Source organism: Melanerpes formicivorus, unplaced genomic scaffold (assembly GCF_026170545.1).
Source record: "Melanerpes formicivorus ecotype bairdi unplaced genomic scaffold, bMelFor1.0.p_v2 SCAF_458, whole genome shotgun sequence".
In the NCBI taxonomy this organism is placed as follows: Eukaryota; Metazoa; Chordata; class Aves; order Piciformes; family Picidae; genus Melanerpes; species Melanerpes formicivorus.
In genome coordinates, this window is record NW_027142810.1 from 121,119 (window position 1) to 147,601 (window position 26,483).

The 26,483-nt window shown below is 40.0% G+C and overlaps 1 protein-coding gene across 1 annotated transcript in view; it reads right to left on the reverse strand.

Annotated features, from left to right (window-relative positions):
• The window catches only part of LOC137459922 (uncharacterized), a 92,535-nt gene extending 89,360 nt beyond the window's left edge, over nt 1-3,175 (reverse strand). Inside the window, exon 1 of the mRNA XM_068170606.1 lies at nt 2,267-3,175. Within this exon, the coding sequence (XP_068026707.1) occupies nt 2,267-3,022 (756 nt within the window). The 5' untranslated portion in view covers nt 3,023-3,175. The remainder of the gene's footprint in view (nt 1-2,266) is intronic.
• Between the last annotated feature and the right edge of the window lie 23,308 nt (nt 3,176-26,483).

Genomic DNA, 26,483 nt, shown 5'->3' on the forward strand with positions numbered 1-26,483 from the left:
TTTTTCTCTTGTAGGCATTCCTAGAATGATAGATACTTATTTACATAGGGAAAAAAAATATATCAAAAGCAGGACTGCATCATTGCATCTGTACAGTTTTTGAAATGTTTTGACACATTCTCTGAGATTTACTAGGTAATTTTGCATGCTTGTCTGGCAATTTATAATCCATTATTTTGCACTACAAGCTGCATCCTTGAGTTTATTTTAGGGCCTAGACATAGAGTAAACTAAATGACAACAGCCCCTGTCCTCTCCCTTTTATCTATGGGAATGACCTTCAGTGAACAGAATCAAGGGATGTTGTGCATGCATTTTGATTTATATTTATATCAATGAGAGTGTTTCTGAGTAGATGAGGAAGCAAAACTTAGCTTTGCGTAGAGTAACAATGCAATTATTTAACAAACCACATGTCACAAGAATCAGGGTCAGTGTTGCATCAAAAGGTGAACTGCTTGCTTTGAGCCTTGGTTTTCTAATATTAGCTGCTGAGAAAAATGTGTAAAAATGTGGCTTATTTCTTTGTGAGTTTCTGCAGTAAAGTTGAGATATGCACGAAATAAAGCAAAAACCTCCCACTCAGTTAAGGCCAGAAGTACTCCCCCCAGACTGGAGATAGATTAGTATTAAAGGGGAGAAGTAATTAAGAATTGTAGACCATAGTTTTTATCTTAATATGGGCATTATAGTCCAAATTCTTTCATTTAATCAGAAATCAGTGAAGCAACTCTGATATCAGTACTAGAAGTAAAAGAACTGCACCAGGGGAAGTTTAGGCTCGAGGTGAGGAGAAAGTTCTTCACGGAGAGAGTCATTCATCATTGGAATGTGCTGCCCAGGGAGGTGGTGGAGTCACCATCCCTGGAGGTGTTCAAGAGGGGACTGGACGTGGCACTTGGTGCTATGGTCTCGTCATGAGGTCTGTGGTGACAGGTTGGACTCGATGATCTTTGAGGTCTCTTCCAACCTTAGTGATACTGTGATAAACCACACTAGGTGAAAGACAGAGCTCCACCCTGATTTTCAAGGCATGGAGCAGACTTCAATGGAAAATAACCTTTTTTTTTTTTTTTTCTTAAGCTGAAGGAGGAGAAAGGAAAGGAAGGAAAGGTATGCCTGACCTGCAGTTTAAGATTAATTTGTGCTGCATGGTCAGGAACGTTGGAATTTTAAGCGTTTGTTTTGCCCACTATTTGGAGTCACTTCATATTTTTGTACTAGAGCTGAACTTCTCCATTGATTTCGCTCCAGGCATTTGGTTTGTTACCAGCTGGGAGCAAGGGGAAAGCCTTGCTTATTCTCCAGCCTAGTGAGAACTCACTGGTGTTCCTCCTTGTTCAAAAAAACCACAGCTAATTTACTCAGCAGGTGTGGGTTTTTTTTTCCTGTAAAGGTTATAGTTGGATGATTTTTATTACAGAGTGGTTTTCATTTTGTTCTAAATCTTGTTGTTTTCATTTTAGACATTGGTTTATTGAGCATCACAATGTGTTTAGTTTATTTTGTTATAGGCCAGACTGTAATGTGTCCTCCACATAATTTTAATGAAATAAGAATACAGAAAACACTGTTATTTAGCATAAGATTTCAGTATTCAGTATTCCTAAGGTTGGAAGGGACCTCAAAGATCATAGAGTCCAACCGGTCACCACAGACCTCATGACTAGACTAAGGAGGACACTACTGCCCACTGCATGCTTAAACTCACGACCTTCCCCATTAAGGGTCTGATGCACTACCAACTGAACCACCTGAGTTGTTCCCAAAGGGAATGCGCCCAACGTGGGGCTCGATTTCTAGGAAGTTCAACATCCCCATAAGCAGTGCTGTGGGTTAGAGGCTGTAGTGCTAGGGTGCCACTGCGCTAAAAAAGGCCATTTTCCAGTATGAAGAAATATACTTTCAGAGTACACCTGAGTTCTGTCCCTTTGGAACAGTTGCTAGACTCAGGGAATATATCCTGTACATGGATGTATGTGTAGGACCTTGTATAAGCAGGGGAAACTCAGCCAGTGTTCCCATTTTAACAAGCAAGAGAAAACAGAAAGCCAAAGTTTGAAGTTCAGGCTAATAGTAATGTGGCAAATCTGAAGTAATAGATTTGTCTAAGGTAAAAACCTGCTATGTTTATCTTTTTAATTATGCAAGTCGCACTAATTATCACTGTATAAGAATCTGCACAACTCCTTCCCCTCTTGTAACCAAACTTAAATGATACCACATACTTAAAACATGCTTGTAAAGAAAGAGTAGATTGTATTACCTCTGGCTCCAAGTGTTTTTCTTCCTTGCCATGGTCCTTCAATTCCTTGTCAGAATGATTATCACAGTCTTCCAACTGACAGATGTGTTGGCATTTAGTAAGTTCATGTTTAGCTTGCTTTCTTTGAGAAACATTCCTTCTATGAAGACCATTGGGAAACACCTCATAGAGTGGCAGTTCTCTAAACACATCATCATCACCTCCACAACCTGCTTCTTCCTCTTCAGATGAAAACTCTTCTGCTTCTCCTGCCTCACAAATACGGAGTTTAGTATTAGCTTCATGTGGTAAAAACTCAAAATCAGAAAATGTGATAGCACTTGGTTTGTGTTTTATGACTCTGATCTCATGGCTCCTTTTAGGTTTCTTGTCTGAATTTTTTCCTGTAAGGGCTGGCCATTCTGTGTGGAAAGGAAGGTTTACAGGATTTTCCTTTGGCTTGTGCCTTGCAGAACAGAGTATTTCTTCACAAAGGTGCTTTGTCTCAAACTGATCAGTGTCATTGACACACCCTGCAGCTGTGCCAAGTTGCAAGGATGTCTCATTATGGTCTAATAAGGATGACGTGGACAGCAAACTCAACTTGGGTTCCAGTAAAATGTTCTGAAATTCAGATGAACTTGCCTGGTTTTCTGTCTTTCTTTGATATTCTTCATACTTTGCTTCCTCTTGAGTCCCCAGGCACTTGGCAGATGTAAGATAAGGTGAGCTCTGTTCTGCTTCATGTATATTAGTTTCCATTCCAATGAGTTTCATCCATCAGAGATCAAAATGACTTCATTCTTAGTTTTCTTAAGAAATGTAACTTCACATAGGTAGCCAGGAAGTGTCTTGTTATTTTTCCAAAACCACGATCACACAATCATTATTAATGCCTGGATTGTCATGCAAAACATCTGAATCCTCTCTGCTTCTGAAAAAAACAAAAATGATACAAAAATCCAACAACATTACTGATGATAACAAGCTTGCATTGGAGTGCATCAGTCAAAAATAATACTGAAACAAATTTACCTACAGGTCTCTTCAAAAATCTCAATGCAGCTTAAATTAATTGAAAACATGATAAAGTTGACTTATTTACCTTAGAGACTAGGAAAGAACTTGCAAATGCAGAAATGTTTAGATTGGATTATTTTCTTTTTTAATATTGACTTTGTGATGATTATTGGCACAAATGGTTCAGAGTCATTCAAAAGTATTTCAGATATGTTACTGAAATATGCCTCTGTTCATTATATTTTGGTTGTCTGTTAAATCACTGGGAACTTTTGCACTGTTCTGATAAAGCTACTAAAATGTCATAGGGAAGGACAAGGAGCCAAAGTAATTGACATAAGACAGTTGCAAGGTAGGTAGACTTTTCTGTCTCAGCTTCTATGAATTACCAGTGCAGTGCAGCACCTGTCCATTTCCAATGAATTTGCAAAGCAAAAAGAGGAGACTAAAAATAAGACAGAGTTTCAGTACTACATCAGAGTTGGCCTTATCTGGTTTAAATCAGTCCTAACTTCTGTGCTCATATCTAGGCTGTGCACCTCCAACACATGGGAAGCAGAGAGCAGCTGAAGAACTGATCTTGCATCACTGAATAGCTTATTTTCATCCATAGATGTAATTTACTTCTTGTGACAGATCGAATATTGATAGCAGTTATTTTACTGATTGTTTCAGTACTCCATCTGTGAGACAGCAAAGCAGAACAGAAGCTTTTCAAAATAAAAAGAGAAGCTTAAGCCTTTGATGTATGTGGCAAACCTGTCAGTGATGAGGAAGACCTGTCAGAAGGCACTACTGTGATTGTCAAAGTGGGAAGCAAGCAAAGTCAGATGCTGGCATGTGACATGCCTTTCACTGCATGTGCCACAATCTAAGCAAAGCACACCAGCTCGGCATATTTTAGTGATGGTTAGCATATGTTTTAGGGTTGCAGACATACATAGAATGTATAGAACACTGTTACACTTACATAAAATTTGGATTTGTTATGTTAACTTTGTCATTTGACCTCAAACTGTAAAAGGTGTGAGCATGCAGGTACACACTGTTTAGGTAGACTTCCTCTCAGCTATTGCTAGCTCTTTAAAAGTCAGACATTATTATAAGCTGTCTAGCCTCCTGCTGGAGTCAGTGAAGACAGAAAAATGCTTCCAGAAGGTAAATACCCTCACTTATCTTGGATACCTGTTTGGATATGGGATGAGGCTCCCTCCTGGCATGACTGCCTTATCCAAAAGTATGGATGATGTCTAGACAAAAAAGCTCAACCCCAGTAACCCAGCTTGTAGAGGGACAAATAAAGGCAGAAAGAATATCTCACATATCTTTGTTACACAATAATAATAGATTACATTGTGTGCACATGAATGAGAAACCTACTTTTGGAGCCCTCATTTTGTCAGAAGCTTCAAGTTAGCCACCTACATAGAAATACCTTCACTTTCAGAAGTGCTGGACATCCTTGGTTCTCCCTAGCATTACGGGAACTAACCGAGTACTGTCTTTGGAAAACAAAAGGCATTCCTGCCTATGTAGGAAATAATTGGAATCACTAGCATGTCACATGGTGAAAAAGCCTCCTGCCATTTTAGGTGAATTTTATTATCAGTGCTTCACAATGAGCCATGACTTTTGTTTTTCAATCTCTGGAACCCAGTACTCTGCAAGAAGGCAGGCTGATAGCACCTACATTTCCACCATGCAATCCCAGGTGTAAGGAAAAATGATTTACCTATTCCAGAAGACTCTCCAAAAGTCAGAAAAAGAGCTTTGACTTGGCTGTCCCACACCAGCCTATTGCCATCAAGTGAGAGGATAGGTTGTGTTCACCAGCCATTGCTGCTGGTACCTGCACAAATCTGCACCTATTGGGAGTTCCAGCAGGAGTAGCAGTGACAGAATGACAGAAGCAGCCAGGTTGGAAGAGACCTCCAAGATCATCGAGTCTAACTAATCAACCAGAACATGGCACTGAGTGCCTCATCCAGGCTTTTCTTAAACACCTCAACTATCTGTCTCTCTCATAGACTCTTTCCTAGCCTCACATGTTCTTGTTGTCACCTTTTCTTCTCAGCAAAAATTACCCATTCTTGCCCTGTTCCCTGGACCTTCATTAGTTCCTGTAATACTGCCAAGCAGGCTCCACTGTGATGACATCTGCAGGAATATACCTCTGTGTTCACAGGAACATCTTTGCTATAACAAACCCAAAACACAGCAAAAAATGCACCAAAAGCTATGGAAATTCTGCAGTAGGCAAGTATGGAATAGGATACATGGATGAAATCTATTTTAGTACTTTAGGGGGATGCTTCAGACTCCAAAACATGAATCATCACTGCAAAAATTTATATTTTTGTCCATCTCTGGATATTTCTAGCATCTAAAAATCAATACTCAGTTTCTTTTAAAATTGTGCTATGTTCTTTCTCTCAAATGAATTTTGTTTTGTACAGGATTTGGTGTAAAGCTTGAATTTTTACAGTTTAACGACAAAAGGCACAAAAGAAGTTTTCTGCTTATTGGAAACTCCATTGGACTCCTTTATTTTTCCTGAGATGAGACAGGAACAAAGGAAGGATGCAAAAGCAAGCAAGTTTTGTGCAAGTATGGCAAGAAATGTCTGAAGAGGAAGTGGTAAGAAGGAGTGTGAGTGTACCCTTATTCATCCTGTGGATGAAACTAGCAGTAACTGGAAAAAACCCACACTCTTATAGAAAATATCAAGTTCTATATTTTATAAAGAGTTACACATAGACATTTATAGCTCCTAAGAATGGAGCATTTTTGGCACAGCTGTGGATTTGGAAATCCTGCCCATAGCAAAATGTGTAACTGAAAGAGGTCTGAACATTCTGAGCTAAACCTGCATGTGTTGTGAAAGGCCTGTAATACAGCCCTGAAAAATAAGGTAATTTTCACCACAATTCTCAATGTGGTCCACTTACAAGTTCTGAAAAATAATAACCTTTCTGGAATAGGTCTTCAAGGCTTTATAAACAGGAAAATTTAATATGCACACACAATTCTAGACATACATGGTAGCATTTGCTCTATTGGTAGGCACTAGTACAGCTAAAGATGTTGAATAATAAAACTGTCTTGGGCATATATGTGCTTTTTCCAACTAAAAAGGGAAATGTAAGGCTACCGCTGCTAACTGCCCAACCAAAACTCACTCCAAAACAACTCAGGAAGAGCACAAAAAATTCCAACACTGGATATTGTTTCTAATCTAACATGTAAAATTCATATCTGGGTGTAGAAACTTCATCTTTTTACACACATGAGTTTAAAACAACTTGGATTTTATTCATGAAGAAAAAGTGCCTTAGAAGCGAGCAATAAAGGAATATAGGTTTGTGACACAGCCAGTGAAATGCTGTGGGAGGAAAGTTCTCATAGGGTCTGGCAAAAGCAAATGTGTATGTGCAAACTCACAAATACATTTTTGTGTATCATGCTCTATTTGCTTGATTCCCTTTTGCCCAGAAAATGAAAAATTGTATTAAGCCTCACCAAGTTTTGCCTAAAGATCACACAAAAGCCCATCTTAGGCTTAACCATTAAATAGGAGGATTTTACAGAGGCTTTAACATTCATAGACTCATTTCCATTTCCTTGAGTCAATATAAGGAGAATTGTTTTCTGAGGCAAATGATTATGCTTTATTTCATATGGTTACTATAATAGCAAGTCACCTAAACTGACTTTTCAAACATTGCTTAAATTAGTGCATTTCAATACCTATTATATATTTTGGCATTACAGAGCATGTGAATGTGTGGAATTTTCTTCTTCGAAATTAAACGTGAACTGACATAGTGAACCAGCAAATTGAGCCCTGATCTTGACTGGAACAGTACACCACTTGTCTAAAACAGCAAATTCTTTCCCTTCAGGTCCTAATGCATTTGTTTCTCCTTCCACAATGACTTTGCTTAATATTTTCTATTGACTTAAACAGTCTTTGCCTGAAAAATTAAGCAAGCAAGCCAAGAGAATGAGAGACACAGAGGCTAAGAGCAAATCAGGAGATTAGGATTTGTTTTTTTCCCTGACAAAATTGTTACCTGTTTGGCAAGGTCACCCCATATTTTGTCAATTCAGTTAATTTCCATAAGCATGACAACAGGAACTCAGTTAGTAGCCAAAAGATCCTCCGAATGGGGCAGAACAGAAAAAAGAAGTGAGAGGTCCTTAACAAAAGGCATTCAGCTTGCTTGCTGCACAAGAACTCTGTCAACAGAAGTATGTGTGAGAATCCCTGGGGCAAAGACAGCCTTCTACAAGCACTGGCCAAGTTATTTACAGAAGGAAAAAAAAAAAAAAGGACAGGGAAAAAAAAGGAGGGGGAAGGAAAAAGATGAAAAGAAAGGGTGTGAGCATGCTTCACAGGAGCACCAGGCATTTCTGAAGACACAGTGTGACCTCATTCTTCACATTATGCCAGGCCTTTGCTTTATCACCTGAAGCACCTGGAGTAAGGTTCCCACTGCACACACTCAAGTTTGGATGCTGTCAGGTTTTGAAGGGAGGCTATGAAATGCATTTTGATGTAGTATAAAGCCAGCATAACACAATATAAAAATCATCTTCCTATGTCAATTGAAAATCCAAATTATTGTTTGCCTGTGTTTCTTCAAGACCTATATTTGCTGCACCAAAGCGTCACAAGTCTTTCCTTTTATAGGACCATAGCTTGCAGACAGACTTCTGCATGCACTGCAAAGTGGAGTTGTAGTGTAGGTTACTAGACATGTGAGTTTCTAAGTGTGATTATAATTGTCACTGGAAATACAGGTTGAGGAGACTCTGAGTTATAGTTTAATTTGGGAAGTGTTTTTCTCTATTGCTTTTGATTAGAGAAAGCAGCGAAAGTGGAAAAGCTGCAGTACTCTTCCACTCATATAATGGATCCCAAATGCTAGCAGTAGTAGATTACATTTTTCACCTTGAGATACCCAGGCACAGATATTTGGCACAGATGCTGCCAAGCTGCGTTCCTCCTGACTCATTTCAGTGAGTGAAGGAGGCAGCACTTAGATGCCAGTTTCTCTTACACCTCATGCACCTGATTGCCTTGCTGAAGTTAAACAGTATTTTAGTCAGCAAAGTATTTGGCATGTTTATGACTGGGTCACTCAGCAAATGAAGCCACATCCTAATGCAAAACCATTTCAGAGGAATTACTTTCTATGACAGTTCAGTGAGGCTTCTCAACGCGGAGGTGTTTATCATCCCAGGACAGCTCTACTATCAAGCCTGTCCTTTAGCTTTACTATGTGTCTCCAACTCCACTGTGGCAGAAGCCCATTTTACATTGCCAAGGAAAGTAAAATGTCTTCTCAAAGGCAATAAACTACAATGATAAAAAGACACTGCTAATTTAACACTGCTTATATCCATATTTGTCTTAGTTGCAACTGTTGGTCACAGATGTGCTCTTTTCCAATCACCGTTTTAACTAATGCAGCTATGTCAGCAATTTATTTACAGCTGTATCTACCTGCAATACATAGGAGAGAAAGACTTTGCTCCAGGATGAATCATTGATGCAATTCATGCTATTTGCTGAGCCTGAGGTCGAGTTTAATCCATTCAAGTGCTAACATCCTGCCAGTGCACTGATTCAGTTGTGTTTCTGTCTAAAACAGGATTTTCAACACCCCTGACAATGTGCCCTTACAGACATGTGGGAACAGTCATTTGATTGCATGGATTAATTGTAAATAAGGTGAGAAAATACCCTCTGTGATACAACTATTGCCATTTCTAAGAACTTAGATCCAGTTAGCTTATATAAAATGGACCTTGACTTTGCAAATCATTTTGCTTTGTGCAGCCCATGACCAGCACAGTTACAACCTGGAGCAAAATCAAGTAGCAGGAATGTGTGAGCATCAGTAAAGCGAAGGACTAGGCATGGTTTTCTACGCTTGGAAAAGCCTCATGCCCCTTGCATACCTGATTACATCCTCTCAAAAGAAGGTATAATAAAAGAGTCAAGTATGAATGGGGCACTGAGAGCATATGTCTTTCCACATGTCTTTGACAACATGAATGAAGCATCTTTAAAAAATAACATCTATCTTTCTTCCTGCCATTAGGGTTATTATTTAGTACCATTTCTGTATTCCCTGTTCTGCCTCACATAGTTTGCCTTGCACCTATGAAATTCAGCGTCAAGTTCCTGGCGGGATATTGGCCAGAGGCTGTTTGACTACAGGCTTTTAGAAGGGAATTCTGAGTGACTTAAGATTACACTCTGAAATACTTGAGAAATTAAATCTGATGTGAAGTTGCTAAAAATTCTAATACTCACAGGAAAGAAGGGATGAAAGGGGTGTGTGTGTGCATATGTGTTTATGTAAAATCTGTGGTACTAAATGAAAACCATAATTTTTTAATATATTGCTCTAGAATACTTTGGCTTTATTTTAATATGCATGGTGTGACCACCACGAACCAGGAGGAGCAGTCAGTCATACACAGACACTGTTCATAAGCACAGGCCACAAGATGAACCAACACTTAATAAAGATTTTTAAACACAGACACTGTTCATAAGCACAGGCCACAAGATGAACCAACACTTAATAAAGATTTTTAAACTAACACTGGACAGACAACATATGAAGGGAAAAATAAAAGCTTGTCTCTCTTTAGGTTGAGGATCTTGGCACGGTAAGATCCCAGCTCTTCATCTAAGCAACCAGTTCAAATCAAAGCCCATGAAAGAGAAATGACATAAAACAACCAGTTCTCACGCTGTAATTCAGTTTAATGGGTTGCAGCTTGGGTTTGGTTTTTGTTGTTTTGTGTTTGTTTGTGTGGGTTTTTTTTCTATTTAGTTCCTGTCTATTGAAAGTTGTACAGCAGAACAAAATTGTCCTTCAAAATAGCCTTCAGATGGCTTCCAAAATTGTGTGCATCCCTTGGCAAAATCTCTGCTGAACTTGGTGACTGGTATTGTCTGTGTTTACTGTATGGTTCATAATTCCTTAAAATGAAATAAACTAAGTTCCTTTAAGTCATTTCCCTCTCTTCAGAAGAAAAACACATTACTGCCTTGGGTGTCTTCGTGACAAAGTATCAGTTCATAGTAAATTCATTTACAATCATTATTATTCACCATGAGCATATAAGGAGTTGGACACTTGTATCTACTGTGACCACATAGCTGGTAGGAGAGATGTAGACAGGAATCAAAGTTTATTTATCACTAAAACCATATCTTAATCACATTTAATCTTCCATCCATATAAACTGTTTTGATTTACTAATTGTCATGATTGAATTTAGTTGAACATAAGAGACAGAGGCTTCAACAGGCATCACAACTGAATATCAGCACTTGCTTTAATAGGCTGAATTCTTCTTACTCATTCTATTTCTAGAGAACAGTTGCATGCCATTAGAAATGTCTGACTTTTCCCCCTGAACTAGGTTCTCTTAAACAGGGATACACCAACAATTTTAACCAGAACACCCCACAACCAGCCCTTGAAGTTCTCAGAACCTATTCCATTCTTTCAAGAGCTCCAACAACCTCCAGTAAGTCTTCAGTGCCCTGCTTTTTTGTCAGACTTCTGTTATATCAGCAAGTTAAATTTCAAGGTCTGTTGCTACTCTTCAAGTAATTGTTGTCCTTTGACTCCTGCTTCAGCTCTCCCTGTCCTTGCAATTTGTGGCCATACCCACCAGAGGGGTAAAAGCCTCGCACAGGAGGAGAGATTTCCCAGCAGCTGTTCAGATCTATTTTTCACAGCACCTGAGAAACCACAATAAAAATAAATATCTCTGGCTATTTTGTGAGTAAAGTATAAACAGAAAAACAACTCACAGAACACTGGTGTTTAGGATAAGAATAGGCTCAGGCCTCTGCAGATATTCCCAGATAGTCCAAACCCAGCCAGACTACGGTAGCTGGAAGCATCCCCCTCAGCAGTGCTAGCTACTGAACCCTGCATAAGTTTCTTAATCCTGTTTACAGGACTGGGCTCTTTCTGGTGCCTAAACCAGATCACTGAATACCTGAAGGAAAACCAAGGAAAATGTTAATTGCTTAATTCTAATACCCTGTAAGGCATCCTAGACTATCTCACCTGGCCTTGTTCAGCCACCATCTCAGAGAGGTGTGAGTCTTCTTGAGCTCCACAGCAGAGTACCGCAAAGGGCCCTGCTAGGCACCTGCAGGTAAGCATCTGTTTAGGCAAATTAATTGTACCTTCAGTTTACTTAGTAGGTGTTCCAAAGAATTTAACTTCAGGCACCTAATTTTGGTGGTTCATTTGGGATTCTTAGGTTACAAGCCTCAACTTCTCCTTGACCTATATAAAAATCCTAAATTCTTATTATATGCACTCAAATTCAGGCACTCTTGTAGGAAGCCAAATTGATCAAAAATTCCAATAGCTATTTTCTGTGTAAGGACTTGTATCTGTGCTGCAGTACATTATTATGGCAAGCTGCAAGGCTGAATCAGAACATACTCAGAGAGCAAACAAGAATAAGTGCTGCAGTGCCATGTGTATTAAATCAGTTTGCAGCGTTTCGGCTCCTCGGGTTTGTACTCCTATCAGTCTTATAAAGTTTCTGCAGTGTCTTGGCAACACACTACACTTCTCATTTGAGGTACTCTGCTTAATGCAAGGCTGGTAAATAGCTTGAGTAGGCAGGGCTTTGATTTATGAACTGCATCAATATGGTAATGAGGATGTTGGCTGGGCAATTAGTTTTCAATTGTATAAGCTCACACTAGCTCATGTTATTTTGAGTACAAAGGTTTGTCAGAACACCTCTTGAGTTCAGTATTTCAGAATCCTCTGGTGTCTTTATACCTATTAGACCGGAACTGCAGCAAATTAAAGCCTCTCCTACACCTTCTGAATCTAATATCATTGGTATGAAAATATCAGCAGTAAATAGATGCATCCATTTAAAATGCTACTTAGAATGCTTTTGTTTATTCCAGTCCAAGATGGGCTTTGGACTCCAGTGATGTCTTTATCACCCTTTCTAATAAGTGTTTGTAAAGAATGCTAAATAAGTGGTGACCCTTGTAATAAATGCCCATTACTACAAAAGCCATGCTGCAGGGCAGGCTCCTCCTCTCAAGACCTGCTGGGTGCATGAGATATAAATAGCAGCAAGGGAGAACTGTGTCAGCCACAATGAAGATAAGTTATTTCAGAGGGAGCAAAAGTTATTTTGGGGGAATCACCTGTGATCCATATCTGTATGTGTAATAAGGCCAAGGCAAATCCTGCTCAAACAGTTTTGGTTAAGAAGTATTTCTTGGTAAAAGAACTCTTCCTTCTAAACCAACATATTTTTTATGAAGGACTCAATGTATTTTTGTTTAATCCATAAGAAAGAAAAATTAAGTTCATTTATGTTGGGAGATATTTACTCCTTTTTAGACTGGACTAGACTAGACTAGACTAGACTAGAATAGACCAGGTTGGAAGAGACCTTCAAGATCATCGCGTCCAACCTATCATGCAACACCACCTAATGAACGAAACCATGCAGCCAATCACCCTATCAAGTCTCCTCCTGAACACCTTCAATAATGGTGACTCCACCACCTCCCTAGGCAGCCCACTCTAATGGGCAAACAACTCTCTCTGTGTAGAACTTCTTTCTAACCTCCAGCCTAAACCTCCCCTGGTGCAGCTTGAGACTGTGTCCTCTTGTTCTGGTTGCCAGGGACAAGAGACCAACCTCTGCTTGTCTACAACCTCCCTTCAGGTAGTTGTAGAGAGCAATAAGGTCACCCCTGAGTGTCCTCTTCTCCAGGCTAAGAAACCCCAGCTCCCTCAGTCTCTCCTCATAGGGCTTGTGTTCCAAGCCCCTCACCAACTTTGCTGCCCTTCTCTGGACACGTTCCAGCAAGTCATTCTAGGTAATTTTTCAGAGCTTTCAGAAGAAAGAAGTCCTCAGATGTGTACTTTAATATTTTTAACCTTTCAAGCTCTTGCTTCCCCATGTCATTTAAATAATAATAAAAAAAAAAACTATAAAATGTTAATTTAATTTGATGGAAACTCACAGTTCTTTCAATTTCTTCTTTTTTTTAGGGGATAAGTTTATGGTATTTTTTGCCCAGATATATTGGGCAAAGAAAAAATACCCAGCAATACTTAATGACAACTGTTTCAGAGGTGTCCAAATTTTTATTTATGTCCAGGAGGAAAAGTTTCTTAAGCCAAGGTACATATTTGAGTCCTGAATAGCCATTTTGATCAAATTCCCTGCTTGCCTTTCTGCTTTCCAGTTATTTCTTTTCTTCCCTTTTGACATCTTCCAATAATTAGTTGCATTAATCTCTTTTCCATTTTCAGTTATAAAATTCCAGGTTTCAGTTTAGGGAGATTTTTTGTTATGAGAGTTATGGTATCAGATGATCTTTTCCCCATAGAAGGAGTCATTCTAGCCTTTTAATCAAATAATAACTCTCCCTTTTGGATATACTCAGACAATGAACCATTTGAAATGGTGCAATGAGTCTAAAAAGATCTAAACTAGCACTAAGTTTTCGAGATTACTCTGCTACACCTTTTTTGGACTGTCCAAAGAATTGACTTAGAGACCTTTATATGGCACCTGCAATGAACTGTATTCCAGGTTCAGGGGTAATTTTGGATGCTTTTCTCCGAAGTCTCCATAAGTTTTGTTTCTTTATTATAAATTTCTCCTGTGAGACTTCCTGAGATTTTCTCCACCTTTATGCTGAATAAAACTGCTTTGGGCATTTCTGCATGCCTTTGTGGAATGAAGCAAGAAATAACCTCCCCATCATGAAGTACTTTGCAATCTTCTAGTGGACGCTACTAGAAATTCTAAAAGGTGTACTACACCTGAAGAGTAGTCCACAAATACAGATGAGCTGGGTAATTTTGGTTTTTTTCTAGAAAGAAATCTGGAGTAGAAAAAACAATCTGAAATTTTCACTTTATATCCAGACTAAAAAGTATATGAAGCAAAAGTGCAGGGAATTTATTTCATAACTTTTTTTCTAGTTTTCCTGGTTTTATTTTTCTATATAAGCCAGGCTTTTTTAACCTTTAATAAATAAAACCAAAAGGTACACAGAAATCTTAATCATAGGGGTTGCCTATTACCTGGCAGGATGAAGCTCACCCAGAACATGAAATTCAATTAATCAGATTCCCATGGAAACGTAGTATTGATGCAAACCCTGTTACAGAGCCCTTTAAACAACCAGCGTGGTTATTTCCAGGATCTATGAAGTATACAAACATTCAATTAAATGGCCAGAACTCTTGCCACTGCAACTCTGTTCAAATATATTAACCTCTGAGATAGATGGTGTCTTTCATCCTCTCTTTTACAAGTACAAAGCGTGTTGTGCTAACATAAAAGAGATTTTCTTTCCTCCAGAATGCTGCAGATAAGTCATTAATTCAGATATCAGAGAGGAGCAAAATTAGACAGATTTTTTTCCTCTTGAGACAAGGAAAAAAATAGTTGCCTTGTTTTAGAAGTGAGTTTTAGATGTATGAGAAATTCAGCTTCATAACAGGTTCTGTTATGTTAGAAAGCAGATAAACAAGTAAATATATATATTTGGCAGTTTCATTATATTTCTGCTCAAACAAATGGTAGGACAATTGCTTTCAATTTATGCTCTCAATGCTTTCCTAGCCTAATGCTTCATGTAGTTTAAGGCCAAAGTTTTTGATATTTTCTTCACAGAATATCCTAAGATGGTTTGATCTTCAAAAAGCCAAGCTCCTCTTCTTTTGAAAAGTATCAGCCACTTCTGAAGTGGATCTCTCTAAAGGGATCATTTGTGTAACAATAAACGTTCTCATTTCAAAACATCAAGCTTGCTTTGGCTGGTTTTAATCCCCACTGTTCTTAAGAGAAGTTTAGAAATTGCAAGAGACTGTTAACTAAATTTAACACATCCAAGTGCTGGGTTCTGCACATTGGCCACAGCAACCCCATGCAGAGCTACAGGCTGGGGTCAGAGCGGCTGGAGAGCAGCCAGGTAGAGAGGGACCTGGGGGTACTGGTCGATGGTAGGCTGAACATGAGCCTGCAGTGTGCCCAGGCAGCCAAGAGGGCCAATGGCATCCTGGCCTGCATCAGGAACAGTGTGTCCAGCAGGAGCAGGGAGGTCATTCTGCCCCTGCACACTGCACTGGTTAGGCCACACCTTGAGTACTGTGTCCAGTTCTGGGCCCCTCAGTTTAGGAAGGATGTTGACTTGCTGGAATGAGTCCAGAGAAGGGCAATGAAGTTGGTGAGGGGTTTGGAACACAAGCCCTATGAGGAGAGTCTGAGGGAGCTGGGATTGCTCAGCCTGGAGAGGAGGAGACTCAGGGGTGACCTTATCACTCTCAACTATCTGAAGGGAGGTTGTAGACAAGTGGATGTTGGTCTCTTCTCCCAGGCAGCCAGTACCAGAACAAGAGGACACAGTCTCAGGCTGCACCAGGGGAGGTTTAGGCCAGATGTTAGGAAGAAGTTCTATACAGAGAGAGTGATTGGCCATTGGAATGGGCTGCCCGGGGAGGTGGTGGAGTCACCATCATTGGAGGTGTTCAGGAGGAGACTTGATGGGGTGCTTGGTGCCATGGGTTAGTTGTTTAGGTGGGTTGGATTGGTTGATGGGTTGGACGCGATGATCTTGAAGGTCTCTTCCAACCTGGTTTATTCTATGTATGTATTCTATTCTAACCTTGGCTCCCTAAGCCAAAGTGATGAAATGTATAAAATATGGACTTCACTGAACAGCTCAGCTAGGCATAAATTGCAAACCACCCACACCAGAAAGACAGGCCATGACAAGAAATGAGCTGTGTCACTGCCTCTGGCCACCTGCACCAGGGCATTCACTGTTGATAGGTTTCTCATTGCCACCTCTCTCTTTAAAATACAGTAAATGACTATTGTTTGTGCTTTTTGGTGGTGGTAGTAGGATAAACATGGAATTAGTCTTTTTCATCCTTCATCACCACAAGGTGTGTGAACATGTGGTAATGTCTGCAGCCACAAAGGGACTGTGTATTATTAGCCATAGGATTTCATTGCTTTAGTCAAGCCCAGCTTTACAAAATGATGCCCAAAAGTGGTGAAAAGTGGAATTACTCTCAGACTTCATTGGGAAAAATAGAGCCCCGTGTAGGAAAAAGATGTGTCCTAAGTGGGATATCAGCTGGGCTAGTTCCCAAAAAATTATGTCTTCACAGCTTCACTGAGTATTGGAACAACTATTTTCTGAGCTTATGAAATAGGCTGCATTATAAGAAATAAATGGGCAAATAAGGACTTGTACTTAAAATTTCAAAAGCTCCAGCAGACAAAAATTAACTATTTTGGTCAGGGTCAGATTGTGTAGAAATATACAGAAAATTTTAACCCCTCCCTTAAATTGCTTATATTCACAATTGAACATACTTGCCAACCTTTTGCTATAGCATTTTCACCTATAGGTTTGGGGGGGAGTAATTATTTTTACCTAAGATAACATGTACTAATAAAATATTGGCCCATGCAAATACTCACCCAATGACTCTGCTTATTAGAGAGCAGGACATACATTGCCTGTGTTTTTTCTAATGTACTACTGTCATCATCCTTTTAAGTCTAGGAGGAGTGTCACGATTTTAGATTCCTAGAAGTTCCTATTGCAGGACAGACTGACAAGTATCAGCCTAGCAGCTGCCTACGCACCTCCTACTTGTTCCTGCTGAAAATGTAGATTAAAATATGGAGTTGAATGACACAACCCTACAGTTTTGTAGCCTGTGGTTTCCTGCTTCACCCTGCAGGAGACAAGCTTCATCCTACATGAAAGAAGCAACCAAGGAGATGTCAACAGAGGAAGGGCAATGGCAAATCAAGACATAACAATTTTTGACTGTGTTGTGATACGTAATTAGAGTTGTTTTAGCATGCCTCTGTGTGAATTATTTACAAGTATTGGTGCAGTTGTACAAAAGGCTGTTTCCCTTTAATTCTAATGTGATGCCTACCTGGCAGCATCACATTTTTAGTGAATTCTTGTCATAGATAACCTTTAGTTAAGCAAAGAAACGTTAACTTACATAAACAATTCCAAAGATATTTGAAAGTAGCCTAAACAAACACCATACCAGTGAGTGTACAGGCAAGTCAAAGGTTTTTACAAGCTTCTACTTGAGATATTGTTGAGTTCCTTTTCTCAGAGCAAGATGTGGAGTGCCAGTGAGCTTACCTGCTATAGGTTTACTGCTACAACTCTCAATTTCTTTATACAATGTAGATATATGGGAGAACAGAAATATCTACCATTCATTTGTACTAACCAACCTCTGAGTTGCACCAACCAGTTTTCTGGGTGCTCACAATAACTCTTTTAGTTATGAACCTCAACCTATGCAAGTAAGACAAAATGCTGGCCTACTAACTTCCAGGATTTACTTTGGGAGTTTTTTATGTAGTGGTGACAGTCAAATATAGAAGCAGTACTTCAGAGATGGCTTAAATGCTACTCTGGAAATGCCCACCATGCTATAGAAGTTGTATTTTAAGGAGTAACTAGTATTTAAGAGAGAATTAGGAAGGTTCCCTTAAATGTGTGCCATCTGTTCACAGATGGCAATGGCAGCTAGTTACATACTGCCTGGTCTATATGCTCCTTATCAAACATATTACCTCAAATTAACATTTGTGTGGCAAGACATCCATTTACTCTGATAGGTATTTGATGAGGCAACTAAGGAAACAAAATGCTGCAAATGTCAAGATTTTCAGATTGTCCTTTTCCATTTGCCCCAAGGAAATTTTATAGCTTTATTTTGTGCAGCCTCTTCTGTATGAGACGTGCTCCATGAGTGCATATTTGAGGAGCTTAAACAGAGGTAAAACAACTGAAGATAAGCAGTCGCATATTTGCATGCCTGTTGTTGCAAAATCAGCAATGCTGTTAGTGCTTTTTACTCTGTAACAGTTAGTATGACACCTAGGAATTTCTAAACACAAGCTACTCCTACATTTAACCTGGAGGAGTGGCTGAGGCTGAATTGAATGGATTCAGGTTTTTTTAGCTCTCCCCAAAGATAAGTGACAAACCACGCCCCACAGAAGAAGCACAGAGAAGCTTAGAAATCCCTTGCGGGAGCGCCTAAAAGGCAAAAGTGTCCCTGGCCTCGGGAACTGTCTGGGATAGCAAAGATAAACTGACCAGTAGTGGTGCAGAAGGTCAAGACAAACTCCTTCAGAAGCCAAATTACACATGAAAGATGAGGCATTGCATTTTAGATGTACAGTAAACCTGAGTGTTCCTTGGAGTTAAAACAACTGGAGATTTTCTAATGCGCTGTTTTTGAAGCTGCTTCTTCATCTCCTGTGCATCTCCATTGATACTCTTCACCTTCTTACCCAGGCTAAAAAGCTTTCAAATTGAAAACATCAGCTCTAAAAGTTCAGAAAATCTAAAAATATTGGTCTTGCAGAATAAGTTTGAAATTGAAATAAAGACCTGAGTTTGGAGCCTAATCTATTCTGCCATTCCTTCTACTATTTGCCAAACATTAGCTTTTTCTCTCTCACAAGGTTGGTTTATTTTCTACAAGCTAGAACACTGTAGACATTACAGGTAGGCATCTACTGAATACTGGAAGGGACTGAGATCTATAAATATTACTGGCCTGAAAATATCACAATTTAGTACTTAACAAAATTAGCTGAAGTGGGAATAGCAGCTGTCTTCCTGCTATCAAATAAATGTCACATCTTGAGAATAAAAAAGAGATATTAAAAAGGACTTTTTGGAGAGGAAGAGAATAAATGCAGTGATTATTCAGTAACACATTTGTCAGCTTAACAAAATCTTCTGTTTCATAGGCTAGTAGTAGAAGATATTGAGTCATAGTATTTGTACTGGCCCTTTCCAGACAGCAAAGTTTTTTTCTGTATGATCACCATTATTAAGCTGTTATTCTACTCCACCTCTCCCTGACAGTTAGAAATAATAGGCTCTGCTCAAGAAAAGGTTAGCATCCAGAAAAGCAAAGCTATTAGGGCAGTAACAGTAATAAGAGATATGACCAGATGTCTCTGTGCTACGGGGGTACGAAAAATCATGGAGTCAAAATAAAAGAGAAAGAGATTGAAATGCAGAAAGAACTAATTCCAAACTCTTCCCAAAGTCAATCCCAACAAAATTTAGTTGTTCAGCTCCATCTGCCCAATGCTTATCCTCTACCAGAGACTTCTATAGCAGTCCTTAGCACCCAATTCCCATATATTTTGCTGTTCATATCCCCTGCCATTGGTTGTCCAACCTATCCCAAACAGCTCTGCCTTCTGCCAGGCCAAGCTGACTGAATTGTGAGGATAAAGATTAAATGAAAGCACCTGGGCACTCGGCCCAGCTTAGAAACATTTTGAGTCTCAGTGTCACAAATAAACTGCACAAGCTAAGTAAGCTGGAGCAAGAAGCAGGACCTGGGACTCTCCAGAGAGTTTCCTCTCACAACAGCCAAAGATTTCAGTACCATCTTGCTTGCCCTGTAGATCTCACCTCCTTTTCAGCGAAGTGTTTCAAAGTGTTTGGTACTGGCAAGAGAACCATGCTGTGTCAGGTTGTTGCAGCCTGGTGAGTGATGGACTTCCTTGAAAGGTATGAGCAGTGTTTCACATTGAGGGTCTAGAAAGCGAATGTTCCAGCTCCTGGACAGTCAATGAGAATCCCATGCTGCTGCTACCAGTAGAGTATCATCTCTTCTGGGTTAATGGAATCATTAACCATAAATCCCTTTAATCAGAAAAGCAGGAAAGAGGACCTAGGATAGGGGCAGGAGGGTGTGCAATGCCTCAAGCTCCCAGACTTTTACAAGCAGGCCAAAGCACCAGCTGCTGCTATCCTCAAGTCTTTTTGCTAACCAGACCTGTGTTTTCATACCAGTCAATCCAGCAGGTCTGTTTTTAGACTTCAACTAGAATGGAAGACAATGTAGAGGCAGCACTGAGTAAACCTGGAGGTCAAAAGCAGGGACATGTAGAAGCAGAGTTAATCAGTGCTTAAAGCACATGAAGCAGAAATTCAGAAATGACAGTATGATGCAAAGATCAGAAACAGCACTTTAAATGTAGCTGGCATCCCTAGGGAGCTTCCCTAATAAAGGGAGCTGAAAGTTTGTCAGTGCCAGAGGCCTGTTACAACAGAAGAGTTGCTTTAGCCCATATATGGTGTTTTCAAACAATGCTCTGCCTCCTGCTGAGAGAACACCAAAGCTGACTCAGAAAACTCCAAGCTGGGGCTCTGCCCAGAGGAATAATATGAATCACCTAAACCATTCTTACAGCTCCCTCTGTCAATTTACTAAAACCATCATATCTGCAGTTGGATCTGTGGTTTAGAAACTGTGACCTAAGGCTGGGTTGTTGTTTTTTTTTGCCACTATGTCAATACATTAAAAGATTTATGATGTGTTTAATGGTAGGTGGGTGAGGATTTCAAAAATTCCACTAGAATTCTCAAAATAGAATTCTTGTTTTTTTCTGGATAATATCTTACAGAGAGAGATATGCAAACCCCATGATTTTAAAGTGATTAAATCTTTGCTTCTTCACTGCTTCATTCTGTGACTCCTCATTTGACTCAAAAGAGTTGTGCCAATGTGAGGGGGGGAAAAAAAGTTATTTATAACCCAGGGAACCATATAAAGAATCTGTTCTTTGACTGTGCAGACTGCATTAAATTCACAGGAATGAGCCCCTGCTCAAGGAACTCACAGCCAATACCTCTGAACATGACACGACACAAATAACTATGAAAAGCACAACCGACCATACAGAAGGTAGATCGTGATGAGCATATGTAAACACAAATATTGGCCAGCCAGCCCCTAGAGGCTCATGAGGCTGGTTGAAAGCTGTAGAAATACTGATACATCACAGACTGCTAATTTTACAGTCACATCAAGGATCATTTTTTAAGAGGACTAAAAAGCATTTTTGAAAACCATAAAACCATTAAATTGTGCCTCAGGACTAAAAAGACATCAGCATGGTGTGGGGGTTTTGAATACCCTGACTTAAGGTGGAATCAAGAAGCAGAGAGTAATTTAAAAATGCAGGTGAGAACATTTTCAGTGATCTTGTTTGAAGACCACTTAGCTAGTTGTTGGGCTTAAGTTTTCTTTGTACAAGTTTGACTTAGGGGAGATTTGACTGTTTTACTCACCCAAACCACTTCAGTCATCTAAAGTAAATATTTTTAAAGTGTTGATAAATGCAACCCCACAGTTCTCTGCTGCGTGTTTAGCATCATTCTTTCTTCTAAGTGGATTTTCAGTCTATTTTGAAGATTAATGAACCATTTATTCTCAGCCAGAAAGTAATTAAACACCACTCATTCAAACGGCAATAACTCCAGCAACTCAAGGTCATTTTTGATGTTTCTGCCTCTTTTCCAAGAGTCCATTAAGTACTAAAAAGCAAATAAATACTGTATCACAATGAAGGGAGAAAGACCACATAGAAAACAAGAGAGAGAGGTGTATATAATTTTTAGAACATTTTGCACCTTACAACATCTGGCATTAAATTTTTACATCAAATTTGAAGAGGAAAGCCTATGCATTTTGCACTTCATCTCAAGCAATGTGTTGCTAGAAATAGGATTGATTTTTACCCTCAGAGCATTTTGTGAAGTAATTCTCAGTCTGGCAGCTTGTTTACTCTTAAAAAAATAATTACCCTGAAAAACTGCTCTCCAGAGAGACGCAGCTTGTTTTGGCAAAATAAGACTTCAACAAACTCCTTTGCTAGCATAACATAACATAAAGCATAACATAAAGAATTTCCTGAGTGAAATAAGCTGTATGGGCAAAGGGAATCATTTCCTATAGTAACTGAATGTAGAATTTCTTCCATGAGAAATCTCTTGGTGAGAGATGTAATTCTCTTCTATTAGCTACTCTGCTTTTTGTAGTTATTTAAGACAGTTCTTGATTCGATACCACACCAAAGAGCAGTAATACCAACAAAGAATTAAAGCCAGTTGGTGGTTTGCTCTGAATGACTGGCTGAATCAGAGCAAAACAGATTACTGAGGTGTGTCTTCCACTGAGGCTCAAACAGTCTTGGTTTGTCATGTTTATGGCTGTGCCATCTAGATGTGTTTTGTTGAAGTTTGATCTAGATCTTATAGATATATAATCTAGTAAAGCAATCCATAGCAGTACTCTGAACTTTTGTAAAAAATCTTGTTGCTACATTAAGGTAAGGTCCTACATCTGGGATGGGACAATCCCAAGGCTGGCTTGAGAGCATCCCTGAAGAAAAGGACTTGGGGGTGCTGGTGGATGAGAAGCTCAACATGAGCTGTCAGTGTGCACTTGCAGCCCAGAAAGTCAATCGTATCCTGGGCTGCACCCAGAGAAGCACAGCCAGCAGATCGAGGGAGGTGATTCGCCCCCCTCTACACCACTCTGGTGAGACCCCACTTGGAGTACTGCATCCAGTTCTGGTGGCACATAAATCAACTCTACACATTGTTTAGGAAACTTGCAGCACAAATGTAGACTGTCTAAAGTAATAACTTGCTTATCGATGCCCCATAAATCTATCTCAACTCTCACATTAACCTTTTATTAGAGCATTTTTATCATTAGTAAATGATTAAGTGATTGGAAATGGTGAAAACAAAGTTACTCAGCTTGCAAAGGGACAGACCAATGCCTCAGTTGCCTCCATGACATTTTTCAGTCAGAGGTACAGGCTGAAAGTGGGCTATCTCCAGCACGAACTGATTCAACACCTTTTTTTTTCCAAAGGGAGTCTAAATTCATGTTTCATATACTGTATTCAGCTTCCAGATTAGATATTTTTTCCCCTACTACACAACTTGAAAAGGGTGAATAAAATAGAATTCCCATTTATGCCAGTACCATTTCTAGTGTCAAACAAAATCTTACTTTTCACCTGTCAGAAGTTCATCAGAATTGTGCAGTATTTGCTGGGTTCTTCTGCAGGACCAGCTCACAGAGGGAGTCATGCCATTTTGCAAGACTCCCTCCCCTATTACTATGTACATAAACCTCCAAAGTTTTTAATGAACAAAAAAAAAATATGTATTTTGTATGGTTATCCTTTAAACAGTGCCTGTATTTGTAACCTTTGGAAGCTCAGCCTTGAAGGTATGGCCCCCCAAAACAGTACAATTGATATTAAACAAAACAGACAGAGAACCATTTGTGACTGACAAGAATCATTAGCAGGGCAGTCACTGTCATTGAAGGTGTTCAGGAGGAGACTTGATGGGGTACTTGGTGCCGTGGGTTAGCTGTTTGGGTGGGTTGGATTGGTTGATGGGTTGGACACGATGATCTTGAAGGTCTCTTCCAACCTGGTTTGGTTTATTCTAATTCTAATAACCAGGTGGCATTGCTACAGTAATAAATAGGTTCCTGCATCTACCACTGGTTTCCTCTGTTTACCAGGTTATTACATATACAGAGTAACATTCTGCTGAGAAAAATACACTTCAGTTTCAGCCCATGACCTAATATTTTACCTTTTTTGCTATAGATTCATAGCTAGTTCTGTGTTCACCCCCCTAGGTACTTGTACACTGTAATTAAATCCTATCTCACCTGCTCCTTTTTTCACGGCTAAACATGTTAAGGTCTTGGAGCCATTTCTTCAGAAGATGTATTCTCCCATCTACTAAATTAGCCTTGTTCTCTGGATGCCTTCCAAACCTTCCTTAGGGAATGCACCAAATTACAAACCTCTCAAAAGATTTAGAGGTCCAGTGAGGCTATGCATGGTGCAATAACTGGGGGAGACTGGCTTTAAAGGATATGGTTGGACAGGTTTAAAGTCAGTGGAAGTTCAACTCCATGGAGAGACTAGTAAATCAATGCTTAACAATGTGAATGTAGTCTGTGACCTAAAGCCATTAGCAGAGATTCAGGCATTGTCTGTTCAAATCCTATGTCTAACTTTCATTGCTCTGTGTGCATTTTAATACCTGGTGTACAGTATCACAGTATCACTTAAGTTGGAAAGGACCTCGAGGATCATCGAGTCCAACCTATCAACACAGACCCCATGACTAGACCATGGCACCAAGTGCCACGTCCAATCTCCTCTTGAACGCCTCCAGGGTCGATGACTCAACCACCTCCCTGGGCAACCCGTTCCAATGATGAATGACATAGTTACAGCTGTGGGGCAACACATGGCGCATCGCAATTTTCTGCAGGTGGTGTAGTGAGCATGTATAAGGTGCTGTGGGGAAGGAGGACAGCAAGGGTCCCTAGCCCAAAGGCTGTAAAGAGGCAGCAACGTAGGAGCAATGCTGGAAGCTGCCATATTGCCATTCTGTCTGGAGCCAGGGCCAGGAGAGTGCCTAAAGCCACCAGGCCCTGTCCTCAAAAACTACAGGCAAGGTAAAGAGAGGGACCAGAGCTGGAGTGCAAGCATCCCCACCTGCTCACCCCAGTCATGCTGGGGAGGCATGGAGGGTGCTGTTCCCTGGCTGGTTTGTGGGAGACTGGACTGCTGCCCATCCGACCCGGCCAGCACTGTGCCACAGGCCTGCGCCTCCAGAGCTAGAGAAAAACAGTGACGGGGGATGCCAAAGTGCGACAACTACATCACATAAATAAACCAGATGTGCAATTTGCCCTAAAAGTGAAAGAAATGTTCTGTTTAATGATGCCTGGTTGTTTTGGTGATTGCAGCAAGTGCAGTGACAGTCACTATGATATACTGTGTTCTCCTGAACAGTCTCTTAAAAATAGCTGTGTGCCAACTCATAAATGACATTCCTCATATACAACACCTGATAATGTCAGCTTCACTACACTAATACGCCCATTTCTCTACTATTTAAATCTTGCAGATATCTGGAGAATGATGTCTGCCTATAAAGCAAAGCATTTTTTGTGTATTTGCTAGAAGACTTTGCACTGTTTTTCACAGAAGGTGGGGTTTTCCTTTCTGTGTCATGGGATATTTTTAACCCCAATGGGAATATACAACATTAATTAAAAATAAGAGCAGGAAAATAGATTGCAGAATTTGCCCATTTACCTCATGTAAATGTTCCTCATAAAACAAAATCATTTTTAATAAAGCAATACTGGAAATCTTTGAGGAAGTGGGCCAGGAAGGTCTGAAATATCCAAAGGCCTTCCCTGTAAGAGGTGAACTCCTAGGGCTGGATGGCACATTTCCAAAACTGTGGAGCCACATATCAAGAGCAAAACTGTTCCTTAAAACTCCCCCAGTGCATATTTTGCCAGAAATCCCTATAAAAATATGTGTCAAATCTAGTCTTTTATGTATCAGTCATGCCCCCTCTATAAACAACCCTGGTCATGAATCATCTAGTCTTGTTTAGTCTTTAGCTGATGAGTATATGCTCAAACTCCTAGAATTACTCCTTCTTTCTATCTTTTATTCTACTTTCTGCCTCCTTCCTTTTTATCATGGTGTAACGGGTTAAACTGCCTGTTTCCCTACAACACAGAAGTGAGGGAAAGTAACACACAAAAGCCCCTCCAGGTGGAGACAGAGTTGAGATAAAAAGAGTTTAATATAAATGAGATAACATAATGCACAATAATCTTAGCCTATTTGCAGAAAAAGTGCAGCCAAATGCAGCAAGCAGAAGCCAGCAAGCTAAACCCCAAGCCAGGGAGCTAACTCCCATCCCTCCCCCTCCAGCTGCCATCCCAGCGGAAGAATTCCACACCCCCAAAGCCGGAAAACAAAAGCTGCACCTAGAGCAGGAAACCTCTCATGTTACAATTGGAACTTCAAGTCCCGTAATACTTTGCTCCAGTCAGAACTTTCGTTTTGAAGCTGGCATAATGTGAGCATGGCATAATGTGAGCATGGAATGAATAGCAGCAGATTCAACTCAACCTGTGACATATAGGTAGGAAGAAATACAGTGTAAGTCAGTAAGGGTATTTCCTTCCATAAACCACACAATGTGCTGTTCATTTACCTGTGGTGTCTCAGAATCCTTGAATTCTTGAATACAGGTTGGAAGGGACCACAAGGATGGGATGGCATTCAACAAGTCCAAGTGCCGAGTGCTGCACTTTGGCTACGGCAATCCCATGCAGAGCTACAGGCTGGGGTCGGAGTGGCTGGAGAGCTCCCAAACACAGAGGGACCTGGGGGGTGCTGATCGACAGCCACCTGAATATGAGCCAGCAGTGTGCCCAGGTGG